The sequence below is a fragment of the Solea senegalensis genome, linkage group LG10 (genome assembly GCF_019176455.1).
Source record: "Solea senegalensis isolate Sse05_10M linkage group LG10, IFAPA_SoseM_1, whole genome shotgun sequence".
Taxonomy (NCBI): domain Eukaryota; kingdom Metazoa; phylum Chordata; class Actinopteri; order Pleuronectiformes; family Soleidae; genus Solea; species Solea senegalensis.
Window position 1 is genome coordinate 1671229 of NC_058030.1, and position 15035 is coordinate 1686263.

The 15035-nt window shown below is 38.5% G+C and overlaps 1 protein-coding gene across 2 annotated transcripts in view; it reads right to left on the reverse strand.

Moving 5' to 3' along the window:
• kiaa1549la (KIAA1549-like a) overlaps positions 1-15035 on the reverse strand; it is a 79244-nt gene that overhangs the window by 38655 nt on the left and 25554 nt on the right. For both annotated transcript variants that reach the window (XM_044036583.1, XM_044036582.1), the window contains exons 3-9: positions 13644-14450; positions 12383-12498; positions 8276-8498; positions 5602-5735; positions 3585-3753; positions 1766-1825; positions 940-1100 (exon numbers count right to left, since the gene is read on the reverse strand). In XM_044036583.1, the coding sequence (XP_043892518.1) occupies positions 940-1100; positions 1766-1825; positions 3585-3753; positions 5602-5735; positions 8276-8498; positions 12383-12498; positions 13644-14450 (1670 nt within the window). The remainder of the gene's footprint in view (positions 1-939; positions 1101-1765; positions 1826-3584; positions 3754-5601; positions 5736-8275; positions 8499-12382; positions 12499-13643; positions 14451-15035) is intronic.

Below are 15035 nucleotides of genomic sequence, written 5' to 3' on the forward strand. Positions count from 1 at the left end.
CGCACGGCACGGCACAGCTTGGTTTTCCACTACAAAAATAGTTCCTTTCGGGGCGGAGTCAACACTGCACGGCTGCATGAATCTGACGGGTTTTTTTACACGCGAACCCACAAACGCGTGACTACTGACTCGTTCCAGTTGAGAAACATGGATGAAACAAAAACACTCGACAATGGTATTTTGGCCACACATAAAAATTAACCATTACTATGTTTACGACTGATTTAATGTGACACAAACATGGCAAAAGTGCAATTAACACGACTGACTACGACTAGAAAACTCACTGAAAACTCACCTTGACAAAAAACCTAATTTAATCAAATCTATGCCGGCGTATGGCTACGCTATCTTAAAGGTCCACTGTGTGAGAATTAGTGACATCTACTGGTGAGGCTGCAGATTACTTCAGATTACTTTGGCCTTCACCTCTGTATCTTCTGTCAGTTTACGCACTAATCTTATCTAAAAATAATCTCTGATTAACCCTTCTGTTACCAATCCTGTAGTGTACATCTCATTACTGTAACTCTTAGACGGTTTGTGATATCTAGAAGATTCAAAAACTATCCTGTGTCAGCTGAGATTGGCATGTGGACGATAAAGTGGTAGAAGATGAACAGATGGATAGTGGAAAGCAGTGAAATATTAATAACTGTCATTACGGTAGAACCTCAGGACTTCTGTGACGTCAGCTTCTCAGTACCGTAATTCCTAAACGGTTGAATAACTGCCAGATATGGAAAGTTGAAAGCTATCTTGGGAAAAAGGAAGCAGAAGAACTCACTCATTGATACATATTTGGACACTTCTACAGCCATAAAATCAAAATAAATCCAGACGGTGGTTACGATAGGGTCATCAGGGGGTTAAAAACCTTGCAGAAGAGACGATGGAAATTCAGGATAGAACTGGTTGTGTGATCAGGAGACATCGCACCTGCACAGTGTATCCGCCCACAGTCGTGGCGCGCCGCGACCGCGCAGCCTGAGAACCCTGTCTGCCCGCGACCAGGAAGAGCTCAGCCAGACGCTGCTCCATCAGACTGGCAAAGCTCTGGTAGTTGGCCTCCAGAGAGGACGTGTCCACATCCTGGATCACTGCGAGGACGGAGGTCAGAGGTCAGTTTACAACATGAGTGAAGATGTGTATATATATACTGAATATATATATATATATATATAATATACAGTAACTTTTATCTTTGCAGAATCAAATTTACATTTAAATAAAAGATAAAAACCCACATGGAATTTGCCTTTTTCTTTGTAAGAAATAAAGGTTACGCTTCAGTGGATCAGATATTTGGTCAGAAACCGAACAATGGCGAACTGTAGATCAGTTAACAAGTAAAGTATTTAGCGACAGCACTGCTGATCGCGAGCGGCATCGCTGCCCAGTGACTGTGTTAGACGGAGTCTGAACAAATACTTTTAACGAACTGATTCTAATGATTCAGTTAGACTGAAAACAACTGCTTTACAAGTCACGAGTCACTCGTTTGTGTGAGTATAAAACGAAGGTTTCATGATGTGACGTGATCTCTCCCTCTGTCCCACTCAAGACTCAAGACGCTGTGAATTATACATCCATAGGAGCTGAAGACGCACACACACACACACACAGTGTAGACAGTCATTTGCTGAATCGCACAACAGTGTGCGTTTAACTCACTCCTGTTTTGTCCACTCAATATGACTCGTGATTACGGCTGATCATCCAGTGTGTGTGTGTGTGTGTGTGTGTGTGTATAAGAGCAATTTACCTGTTATCACCCAGTAGCTCTTTGTTGCCGCTGAAGTGTTCAGATTATGGTATTCTAGGGCTGGAGAGAGAGAGAGAGGGGGAGAGAGAGGGAGGGAGAGAGAGAGTGGAGTTATCAGCAGTTTTTTCGAAGACACTTTACGTTTCAACCTCTCGTTCCACATTTCCACTGATATTTACCTCATGTCTTGTACTTATTTTCCCTTATTATTTACTTCTGTACAAGATGCGATACAATAAGAGTGATCCCACACGGGCGAAAATGAATAATAATAATAAGAAGAAATATTATTTACAGAGCATTTTCACAAACTCACATTATAACCACTAGAATGGAGATGCTTAACTTTTAAAAAAGAATAAGTTAAAGCCATGAAACATTTAAAATGCATCTTAAAAAGGTCAGAAAGTGACAAAAAAAGTAATAGGACATAATACAAAATACAAATAGAATGAGCAATACTACAAAAACATAGAATAGAAATATGAACAAATGTGAAAAAGAAAAGTAAGTTTGTACATGTTTTATAATGGAAGTAAACAAACATAATGATAATTTATAAAAAAAAGTTTTATAATTGCAAATAAAGCCTTACAAATAATAATGTATTCATTAATGCTCTGATAATAAAAAATATTACATATATATGTTTCATTGTTATCACAATCTGATGTTTTTAAGGCTGTTTTAGGTTTATTTGTGATGGTGTAAAAGTTAAAAATGAGAGAATAATCAAATCAAATAAAGGACATGGTGAACATCGCGGTGCCTGTGGCAGGTTTTCAGGAGACAGTGACGCGTGCAGCTGTTTGCCCTTTAAAAATAATCTCACAGATGCTTTTCAACAATGCAGCGGAATAAAAACACGACTCAAGAGGATCTGATGTTTGATTTGAACCTTTACCTGTTATATGTTTTATGAACAAGACAACGTGGTTTTTTTATATTGTACTGCACTGGTTTTAGATCAGTGTGGAAGAGGATTAGGGCCACATGTAAAACTTATTAGAATAAAACAATTATTCTCAAAGTTCTGACTTTAATTCATCATCCAATTCATTTTTCCAAAAACATTTTCTCAGGTGGCTTTCAGAATTAAAGTAGTAAAAAACTCAAAATTCTGACTTTAATATCAGAATTGCGAGTTTCATCTCAGAATAATGGCTTTAATCTCAGATTTGTGACTTTTTATTCATCTTTCCAGACACATTTTCTTATGTGGCCCTCAAAATTATGAGATTAAAGTCAGAATACTGAGGTAAAAAAAACTCACAATCTCAGAATCATGACTTCAGAATCATAATTTTAATATCAGAATTGTGGCTTTTTATTTTTATTAACAGAAATATTTTCTCATGTGACTTCTAGAATTTTGAGATTAAATTCTGTATTCTTAGTGGGAAAAAAAAGAAACTCACAAAAAACTCTCAGAATTGTAAATTTTTTAATAAACTTTCCAAAAACATTTTCTCATGTGACTTAAAATTCTGAGATTAAAGTTACAATTTTGAGATTAAATTCTGTATTCTATGTGAAAAAAAAAGAAACTCACAAAAAAACTGTCAGAATTACATTTTTAATAAACTTTCCAAAAACATTTTCTCATGTGATTTAAAATTCTGAAATTAAAATTACAATTTTGAGATTAAAATCAGAATTCTGAGATTAAGGTCAAAAAAAGGTTTTTTTATTGAAAAAATTCAATTTTAAACATTTATTGTTTATTGTTAACATTTCCGAAGTAGAAATTGTGTTTCCTCCCTATTATTGCATTTCTTTCCATTAAAAAAAAAAAAGTTCATAAAGTAATTTTACTCACGCTCAGCGATGACCAGCGGCGGGTAGTACAGGAAGTAGCCGACCAGCTCCGCCGTCAGCTGGTTGAGGAGGCCGCTGGATATGGTCCCGTTCAGAACCGAGTCCTGGTTCTTCACCACGTACACCAGAGAGACGGACGGAGAGCCCGGCTCCTGCCACACACTCTGGATCTGAGCAGGAAGAGAAAAACACAACAGAAATGTATTACGGTATCACACCACAATGTCTGAGCTGCACATGAATAATGTATAACAGGAGATCCAGACACATGATGACACCATGAATGAACAATATTTTTCTTCCTTTCTTCCTATAATAAAAACCCTGGGACCGAGTCACCGCAGTGAAGTGGATGATTCCCATCGTATTTTCTCCACACGCATGAATATTTGAGAGGATGAATTATGAATGGACCCCCATATATATACTGTATATATATATATATCTGCGTACTCACTGTACCTTGACAGATAGATAGAGATAGAGATTGAAATCATGAGGCATAAAGTTAGCACGCGGTGCAGCGGTGGACCAGCAGCTCCTGTGTAACCGCAAGGTTAAAAACACCAAGTTTTTGTATGGGCTTTGGTGCGTTCACAGTGAGCAGTTTTACGTACTTCACTTTCCAGTTGGAAAAAGCTGTTTGACTGAGAAGGCCAAGCAGGAAACATGATTTTAAGATAATAGTATAGAGTAAAACAGGCGTATATATTTCTATAGGTTTAATATGTGGCAAAAATCACTGTTTGTGCCTTTTCCTTCCCTGCGTTGTGTTTGAAAGTCACCAGATTCAAATTGTGTGACGTCGTTCCCAGTTCCGACTTCCGACTTCCTCAGAACATGGAAGGTACCAATCATTTTTTGATGTTTTTTAGATCGCACACTTTGGGGAAAATACACTTTTTTAACTGCAGCAATGGGTCAAAGGGTCAGAAGAAGATACTTAAATTAAAAGTTTTCCACATTGAGAAAAGATTTTTTTCACAGACTTCGAGAACAAAGTAACTACAGGTTAGAGTTAAGACTTTATTGTATTTAAATTTACGTAAGTGTTATGTAAATTTATGACTTTAATCTCGGAAATTTATGACTTTAATATCGGAAATGAAGACTTTATTCATGTAAATTCATGATTTTAATCTCGGAAATGGATGACTTTAATCTTGGAAATTTCCAAATTTAATCTTGGAAATAAAGACTTTATTCATGTAACTTCACGACTTTGACTCGGAAATTTATGACTTTAATCTCGGAAATTAAGACTTTATTCTCACAACTTTAATCTCGTAAATTAAGACTTTATTCTCACAATTTTAATATCTAAATTTACGACTTTATTCTTGTAAATTTACGACTTTAATTCCGTAAATTAAGACTTTAATCTCTTAAATTAAGATTTTATTCTCACAATTTGAATCTTGTAAATGAAGACTATAGAAACAACTTTAATCTCATAAATTTATGACTTTAATCTTGTAAATTAAGACTTTATTCTCACGACTTTAATCTCGTAAATTACGACTTTATTCTCATAAATTTACGACTTTAATCTCGTTATTTAAGAATTTATTCTCACGACTTTAATCTCATAAATTAAAACTTTATTCTCAAGACTTTAATCTTGTAAATTAAGACTTTATTCTCATGACTTTAATCTCGTAAATTTACAACTTTAATCTCGTAAATTAAAACTGCAATCCCAACTTTATTCTCGGAAATGTCCGACTTTAATCTTGTAAATTAAAACTGCAATCCCAACTTTATTCTCGGAAATGTCCGACTGTAATCTCGTAAATCAAGACTAAATTCTCAAAGTCTGTGAAAAAACATTTCTCTAAGAAAACAAAGCGTACATAAACATCCACCGCAGTCAAACAGCAGCCGACATTTAAAAAGTCGTGCCGCTCCAAGCTTCCAGGAGCTTGATTAGTCATGTTAGCCTGATTAGCATGACACACGTGGCTGTGTGAGTGCTGCACTAAGAATAAACCTGGATGAAAACAGAAATGGTCCAGTACCTCCACGGCGAGCCTGTTGTACGTCTCCAGCACTTTGTCCTGAGCTTCGTCGAAGGCGTTCCCGAGCCTCTGCTCCAACATCTGGACGAAACTGCAGGAGTAGATGTTGTCTGTGGGGCCGACGAACCTCAGCACTGTGGACCGAGTGGACGTGCGGTCGTTAGTGGGTTCTGTTCTACACATCACATCAAAGTCATCTTAATCAATTACATTAAGTGTTGGTCATTTTCTGCTCATGCACTGCATGGTTTCATGTTTCCAAGCGGAATAATACACAGGAAAGTATAACTGTGCAATTTAATGTCAAGTCTATAACCAATTTAATGCTAAACTATTGCAAGGAAACAAAAATATCACGAGGGAATGCAAAAGTTAGTGTATATAGCAAGAGAACACGAAGGTTTGAGAAAAGAACACTAACATGTGTGCAGGGAACGCAAACGTTATAGCGAGAGAACGCAAAGGTTTTGTGAGGAAACACAACATTTACAACAAGGGAACACAAAACTTGTGAGCTAACGCAAAACTCTTAGGCCGTGAGTTTGAGACCTCTGTCTCATCCTGTTCTAGCCTAAACCTAACCGCCAAAACAGGGACTAAAGCCAGACTGGGTTCCTGGGACTGATCAGGATGCCACAGCCACCGTCTATCAGCCGCTACCTGACGTCAGAGCAGGAGGAGTGGGATGATTTAGAAACTCTGCAAGAATCTACTTCATCAAAGTGGAATCTATTATGTGGGGGATTGGACTGTGAGGTATTAAAGAAAGCAAGCGCTCTGGGTGGATTTCTGTGAGATAGATAGAGACAGACAGAGAAAGAGGATTATCACCACTATCTGGGATGAAAACAACCCGCGAAAAAAACACACACACCGTCCATCAGCAGAGTCCACATGTTGTCTCCATCCTCTGCTCTCATCTTCCTCCATTACAAAAAAGGGGGACGAGAAAAGAAAGAGGTGGACTACAAATATTCTGACCTGGTTTTAAAAACACAGCAGTAAATCTCTTTTCTTTTTTTCTGTTAACTGCAGAAACAAACACTACTGACCCACTTGGTAATGGAATGAAAGTTGTGGCGCGCACAGTAATTTGGCACACGCTGACGTGTGTTTATGGTTTATGAGCTGAAAAAACTGGAGGAAAATGGGTTTTCTAATCCTGCGACAGTGCAGTTTGAAAATAGGGGCTCCCAAACCACTGGCTCGGGACCCAAACATGGGTCGCTGGAGATTTTTTGGGCCCCCAAAAAACATTTTTGAGGCGGTTAACACACATTAAAACACTTGAAACTTGGCATGGAGGTCAGGTCTGGCAAAAAATGCGATATCGGCATAGTTCCCAGACTCTATAGCGCCTCCTGAGGTGACAACAGATGCAAAATTGAGTTTCACCAATTTTCCCAAAACTTGGTGGGAAGGTGTTCCCACCAAGACGAACAAAAAAGTCGACCGTTACCATGGCTTCAACTCAACAGGAAGTCAACCATTTAGAATTCTGGCGTCCATTTTGGAGATTTGCACAATATGTATATGAGCAAAACTCATCTGAACGTGTTTGACGTACTGACAAAAAAAATAAAAGCGCCAATTTGTACTAAACACATCAAAGGTGAAAAGTTGTCGAAAAGTTTTGCGGATTCAAAACGGCGTGGCCGCGAGGGTTTTGGCGAATTTCGACCATTCACCCACGAAACAGGAAGTGCTCTATGACTTTGGCATACATTGAGTTTCACCGAATTTCCCGACAACTTGATTGAAAGATGTTACAGACCCAGACGAAGACTAAATGTATTTTTATTCATTTTACAGATTATGGCTGTAAATTAGCTGCTCTTACTATGATTTATATAGTTTTTTTTGTCAGAGTCGTCATATATAAGGTTTAGTTTTAAATAACACGACAAAAACATCAAAGTTTCATTTGTGGGGCAGCTTTCATGTTTTTCCCGCCGACCTTCTTTACAATAATTAATCCCCAGATTGTTGGTGATTATTAAAGCCGCCGTGTGCGCGACTTTAATCTCACAGCAAACACGACATCCTCACATTAACAAGTGAAATGTGAGTTTTTGCTACGAGTAGAAAATTTCTCAGGAGAAATTTTGAACATGGCAGCTGGTGCATGAACACGGGTCGCCAGGGTAACCAAATTTAATCTGCCTTTTTAATCTGTGCTCATTTCCTGTGGGGGAATATTTGCAGATTTTTTGCAAAATATTTCACAAATTTTCTTCTACTCTTTTTTTCCCCCAAAAATTAAACTTGTGTGTGTGTGTGTAAAGAGGATTACCAGGCTCTGGCTCTCTAAATGAACGGACTAATTTTGCTGCTGTGGGATTAAGGGAATCAGAGAAGAGTAAAAGAGAGCAGACGTGTAATCAGAGTTTTCTAATTTTGTCTCCTCTCGTCTCTTCCCTCGTGTCTTTCTCCCACTTTTCTTGTTTCATCGTCTTTCGCTCTCACCTTCTGCTCATATTCTCTCTCTCCTCTCCTTATCCTCTTCCTTTCCTTGCCTTGGATTTCCTTCTGTTCCCTTTCTTTCCTTACCTTTACCCTTCCTTTCCTTTCCCCTTCATCACTAGTCCTCTTTTCCTTTCTTTTCTTGTCCTTTTCTTTTCCTGTTGTGTTAAAGTGTCTCATGTCTCTCTGTTGTTGTTGTTGTCGTCGTCACCTGTTTTCAGCTGCAGGTGAATGCTGTGCGCAGGTAACCAGGTTGCCACGGGAACCAGAACAGCCTTAACCAGCGGCGTGTGTTGCCTGACGTCCGACAGCAGTTTGTCGAAGCCGTAGACGTTGAGCGCCTCGACCACCAGCGAGGACACGTAGACGGTTTTCCCGCCGGTCACGTAGTAACCTAAGGTGACGTTGTTAGGGCTGCAGTCGTCGTGTTCCACCTGTGAAACACACACACACACACATTATTTCCTTTCCTTTCTCTTCTCCTCTCCTCCTTCGTATTGTTTCCTTTCCTTCCTCACTCATTGTTCATGTTCTTTATTTCGTGTGATTTCGTTTCCTTATACCCTTCCCTTGAATTTAGCCCCAACTTTTCTTTCCTCTCTTTACTGCATTTTCATTTCCTTTCCTTAATATTACTCTTTCTTTTCCATTCCTTTCCTCTCCTTCCACTCTTTCCTTTCATTTTAACCCATTTTCCCTTTTCCTTTCCTTTATTTTACCCTTACTTTTCTTTCCTCTCCACTCCTCTTTCCTGTTCCCTTCCTGTTCTTCCTCCTCTCCTCTCCTCTCACTTTCTTCTCCTCCATTTCTTCTTCATCTTCATCAGCGTCTCAAGCCGCTCTGTACTTTGTGTGAATTTTCCTCCGTTTTTCACTTTGCATTTCGTTAGAAAAGAAGACGAGATCTCTCCGGTCTGTCGAGTCGAGGCTTCAACTTCAAATGAAACCAACGAGGAATTAAATTTTTTAACAATTTCCCTCAGATGTCTTTATGTTGTGCATGTTCAGAGTCCTGACTGAGGGATTAAACATCGTGTCCATTTCATAAAAAAAGAGAAAAGAACTGATTTCCTATTTTTTCTCGTTTAAATTGGAAATGAACGCAGTCGTGTGATGATCCTCAAAGCCGCCGCGTTCTCCGGCGTAAAAACCAATGAATCGATTCATGGATTAGATCAAAGTAAACGTTTACTTCATCACTTTGTCACTGTCTTTGATTCTGTCGTTCACAACAACAGCTTTTCTCCACCGATCGTCTACAACTGCAGGATAAACCATAATATGTACAACGATAGAAAAGAGTTCTCCTCAGTCAAATGGAATCATATCATCACGTCATATCTTTATTAGTCCCAGTTTGTTGTTGTTTTTTAGTTACTTTTTATTTAATAGAGTTACAAATCTGTTTTATTTAATATTTAATGTGTGATCAGGACATACACAATGAGATATGATGTATATTTTATAATATTCACTTTATATTGTTTTTACATTATGAGTTATGATACCTTATCTTGAGTTATGTTATCATACATTTAGCGTATTATGTTTTTTAATTGCCACAAACGCACAAATATAAGAAGGAGTTAGCTTACCACCGAAGCAGCTCGAGTTTAGCATACCACGTCAATGCAAAGCACCCAGTCACGAGTGCAGCCACAGCTGGCAGTGAAGGCGTTAGCAATTTAGCGAGCCATACAAAAGCTCTTCGCCAAACTTAACTGCAGGAGAAGTCTGCGACCGACAGGCTACTTTATGTGGACGTTTTATTTTATTTGTATTTTCTAATTATAAGAATAAGAGTTTGACAAAAGAACACAGCAGAATGTAAATGGCTGTAAATCTGCTCAAGTTTGTTCAAACAATAAATGACTTTATAAAGCCACTTTTTGTTGTATATCAATCTTTTGATCTGCCACAATAATGTAACAATGAATTTAAATGAAAATACCTCAAGTTGAGGGCTTTTCTCAGTAATTTTTAAGTGAGATTAAAAAATACGTCTAATCATTAATCAGATCAATTAATTACAGATCATAATGTAACAAAATGTAATGTATGATAACATGTGGTAACATAGCATAATGTAACGTAACATAACTCAACTCAAGCTAAGGTATCATAACACAAAGCGTAAAAACATGTCGTCACTGTCCTGTCTAAACTTGATACAGTTGTTGTATATCTGCTGCTGGTCTCTTTCTTCTGTCTCTGTCTCACCTCCCTCTTGTCCTTTCTGTCCCCCACCTCTCCTCTGTCCCCTATTTTTCCTTTCACCCCAACCTGTCTTGGCAGATGGCCGCACATCTTTGAGTTTGGTTCTGTCAGAGATTTCTTCTTCTGTTTTCTCTACACAGTTGCCTAGTGTTTGCTCATTGTGTGAATTGTTGGGTTTCTCTGTTCTCCATGATGTCGTCTATGTACAGCGCCTTGAGATAATGCGCTACACAAATACAATTGAATTGAATTGAATTCCGTTATGTTACAGTAGCTTATGTTAGCTTACGTTTCACTGCGGTACATTACCATATCTTTTTTTTTTGTAACGTAACATTACTTTTACGCAATGTTGCGATACATCACGTAAAGCAATGCAACGTAAGGTAACGTAATGTGTCGCTACCTTACGTTGCATCACTTTATGTTATAATTTGTGTCGCGTCAAACTATGTTAAAAAACGATCAGTCGACACAGACGCGTCGTGCAAGAAAATTAAGCTAATGACAAAATGAAGCACAAATATATTACCCAAACTGTTTAAATACTAGACTGAGGGATCGAAACCTCTGCTCCTGCCAACATTTGTACAATTACAGTAAAACTCGTCAATTACTGCAGACTAATGTCGTGTTGCTTGTGAAAAACCTGTCCCTGCTGCAGCCACAGCTTCAAAACACTGCAGAATTTAGACCTTTATTTAGAACCTTAATGTCACTGCTTTTGTTTCCTCTGAAGAGACTGAACCTGATTTTAAAGTAATGGTTTTACGTTATCTGATGGAGAGGATAACAACAGAGGAGTGTTTTTGTTTGTGTGTGTGTGTGTGTGTATAACAGGGGGGTAGATGAAAGTGGACTGGAGCTCAGAGACACTGAGTCACTCCCAGTGCAGGCTCACAAACAACTGGATAAAAATAGAAAAAAGCAGGCGGATGAAGACAGAAGAGGGACACAGAGGCAGGTGGACGGACAGACGGAGAGACTGGACAGAAAAATCGATCCAAGAGACAGAGAAACCAGAGAGGGAGTGATTGACGACAGAAGCAGAAAGTATAATAAATACTAAGGAATATGAAAGAAGAGGGCGAGACAGTGATGCTGTGAGTTAGAGAGTGAGACAGGTTAGATGAATCCAAACAAAGATGTTATGACTATACATTATTTCAAATGAAATCCAAATCTAATCAGATTCTTTACAAATCAGATTTGACTGTTCACATTCTTAACTATGAGTGTCTGAACATGATGACATTTCCAGCTACAGTTCTAAAGCTGGAAATATGTAAGATATGATGACATGACATGAGATAAGATACATTAAGCTGCATTAAGCTAAGATAGTCTAAGATAAGATAAGGTCAGCTAAGACTAGCTCAGCAGAGACAATGTAAGATATTAGCTAAGATAAGTTAATGTAAGCTAAGGTAAGATAATGTAAATAAGATAAAGCAAGGTAGGCTAAGATAAGCTAAGGTATTAGTTAAGATAAGTTAATGTAAGATAATGTAAAATACGATAAGGCAAGGTAGGCTAAGATAAGCTAAGGTATTAGCTAAGATAAGTTAATGTATGCTAAGATAATGTAAACTGAGAAAATATAAGATACTCTAAGATAAGGTATAAGATAAGATAAGGCAATGTAGGCTAAAATGCTAAAATACGCTCAGCTGAGATAAACTAAGATAATGTAAGATAAGCTACGACAAGATAGGCTAAGATAATAGCTTAGATAAGTCAATGTAAGCTAAGATAATTAAAGATAAGATGCTGTAAAATTAGGTATAAGGCTCAAATAAGCTCAGCTAAGATAAACTAAAATAAGATAAGGTATGAGATAAGATAAGACATGGTATGGTAAGGTAGGTTAAGATAAGCTAATATAAGCTAAGACATTTTACGATATATATCATGTAAGATAAGGGATAATAGTGATCACTCAACAATAAAACAAAATAAAAAAAAACCTACAGACCGGTGATGAGTTAGTTCTGTCCCACCTTTATAAGCTGTAAACCTGTTAACCAGTCCTTTAAGCAGCCGCTAACCTGCTACGATGACCTTGGTGACCGCTGGTTACCAGAGCTGAAGCTGTGACTGACCTGTGCTGTGGCGGTGGAGTCGTTCAGGGCTCTCTGCAGGGCGTGACTCAGCCCTTTAGACAGATTCTGTTTCAGGATCAGGTCCAGGCGGTTCCTGCGCAGCTCGATGGACAAAACTGTGAAGGAAGACAACAACAACAGCTCAGTGACCGCGTTTCTAATTTGATGTCTAACATGTTTAATGTATGGTTTCAGTGTCTCTTTAAAGGATAATAATAACATCCGTAAATGGTCGCAGGAGCTCTGGCTCTGTTTAAATGTCTCCTTGGAGACTCTGGGGGAACCTGATGCCTGATCCATAACACTACTACATCATCTCTGGTGAAATGAAACCAAAGCGCTTCCAGTCTCCCGCTTCTCATAAATCTGACTGTTTACACTCCAGGAAACACTAGATTTTAATTACTTCATGTGCATGTAATTACAGCTCGGTGCCACAATAGGTATATTAAGTTTCCGCAAATGGTATTTTGCGTCTAGTCATCATCACACTCTCTACTAATGGTTTTTCCACAGGAAGCTGATGCTTGTTGGAACATGTAATGAGTGTACTGTTTGAAATTAAAGTGATAGTGGTGGTCATATGAGGTACTGACACTTATTCCTGTGCCGAGAAACAACTGAAAAAACAGATTTTAGCCACTTTAAAATAAGGGCTCAGATACTATTGATGACACTTTCTTAAGTCTAAGGCAACAAAAGAATATGTTTGCATCATTATCTCAACATTAGACAGAAACTTCTGACTGGAAACTGTAATTTGTAAACTGTTTACCCTCCTGCACCAAAGTCCAGTGAGAAAATCAGCGTTTTTAGCTCACACTGACACAAGAGTTGCTGGTCTACTGCTGCTGCGTTTTGTAAGTTTGTATCGCTGAGATAAAGCTGAACAAAAGGATATCAAACAGAGAACTAATGAAATACCACATTTGAATATAAGAATGTAGGCAGCAGTGGATCAGGAACGCCCACGTGCTGTAATCTAAAATTGATGGTTTTCTCTATGGAATTTGGTGCAGCGAGTAAGTAGTTTTTTAAAACTGAATTTCACAAAACTTGGTGGAAACATGTTATAGCCCAAGACGAACAAAAAAGTCCATTGGGACCATGGCGTCAACACAACAGGAAGTCGGCCATTTTGAATTTGGCGTCCATCTTGGCGAAGTCTGAGCGCATTTATCATAAATACTTGGACAAAAGGGTCATTCATATATTATCTGTACTGTCTTACAGTCCTAATAAAGAGCCTTGAGTCTCGTACCTGTTCTGACCCAATACCTCTGGGTCACGTTGCATGGTAGCGGACTCTCCTCTGCCGTGGTGCTGGACGGAGGTTCTGTGGTTGTAGTAAGAGGTGGCGTCACGGTGGTGACAGGAACCTTTGTTGTTGTGGTTGTACTTGCTGTAGTAGTAGTAGTAGTTGTGGTGGCAGCAGTGGTAGTAGTAGTAGTTGTAGTAGTGGGAGCAGCAGTAGTAGTAGTAGTAGTGGTGGTGGTGGTTGGTGGTTCAGTCGTGGTTGTAGTAGGAGCAGGTGTGGTTGTGGTGGTTGTTGTCGGTCGAGTCGTAGCCTGTGCGGTCGTCGTTAGCTGCGTGGTGGAACTTGGCGCTGACGTTTCGGCGCTGACGTTGGTTGCCGCCGCGTCATCGTCGGTCACAGTAGGAGTGGTCGTCGAGGGCGTTGTCGTGGTTACCGTTGTCAGCTGAAGGCTGTCACTGGTCACAGTGTCCTGGCCTGTGCCGTTTGAAGCTGTGGTGGCTTCTGGTGGCGTTTGTGCTCTCACTGTGGTGGAGAGCAGGAGAGGTGACACCACGGTGGTGGTGGTGGTGATGGTGATGGTGGGGGTGTTGGTGGTTGTTGTTGGTGGAGATGTCTTCATGACGGTGGTGGGCGTGGTCATGTGGCGTGAGGTGTTTCTGGTGCGTGCGGGCGCTGTGGTGTTCCACTGGTGGGTGGAGAACGGGCTGGTGATGTTGGCGGGAAGTGTGACATCGTGGTCGCCCACTGTGGACAGAAGGGACTCTGGGACGGTGGGAAGGTCCCACGCTGGCAGGCTGCTCACTGACTCCTCTGCAGGGACAAAATAAAAATACTTATTTTCACAAAAGCATGTTTTTGTAAATGTGTAAACTTTTGTAAATTTGTTTCAGGATTTGTAAATTTGTTTCAGGATTTGTAAATTTGTTTTCAAAAATGTAAATTTGTTTTCAAAAATGTAAATTTGTTTTCAAAAATTTTAATTTGTTTTCAAAAATGTAAATTTGTTTTCAAAAATGCATTTTGTAAATTTGTTTAAACTTTTGAAAAAAAAATTCAAAAATGTAAATTTGTTTCAGATTTTGTAAATTTGTTTCACATTTTGTAAATTTGTTTAAACTTTTGAAAATTTGTTTTGCATTTTGTAAATTTGTTTAAACTTTTGAAAATTTGTTTCAGATTTTGTAAATTTGTTTCAGGATTTGTAAATTTGTTTTGCATTTTGTAAATTTGTTATGTATGTAAATTTGTATAAACTTTTGTAAATTTATCTCAAACTTTGTAAAAGTGTTTCGCATTTTGTAAAAGTGTTTGAGCATTTTGTAAATTTGTTTTCAAAAATGTAAATTTGTTTTCAAAAATGTAAATTTGTCTAAACTTTTGTAAAATTGTGAAACA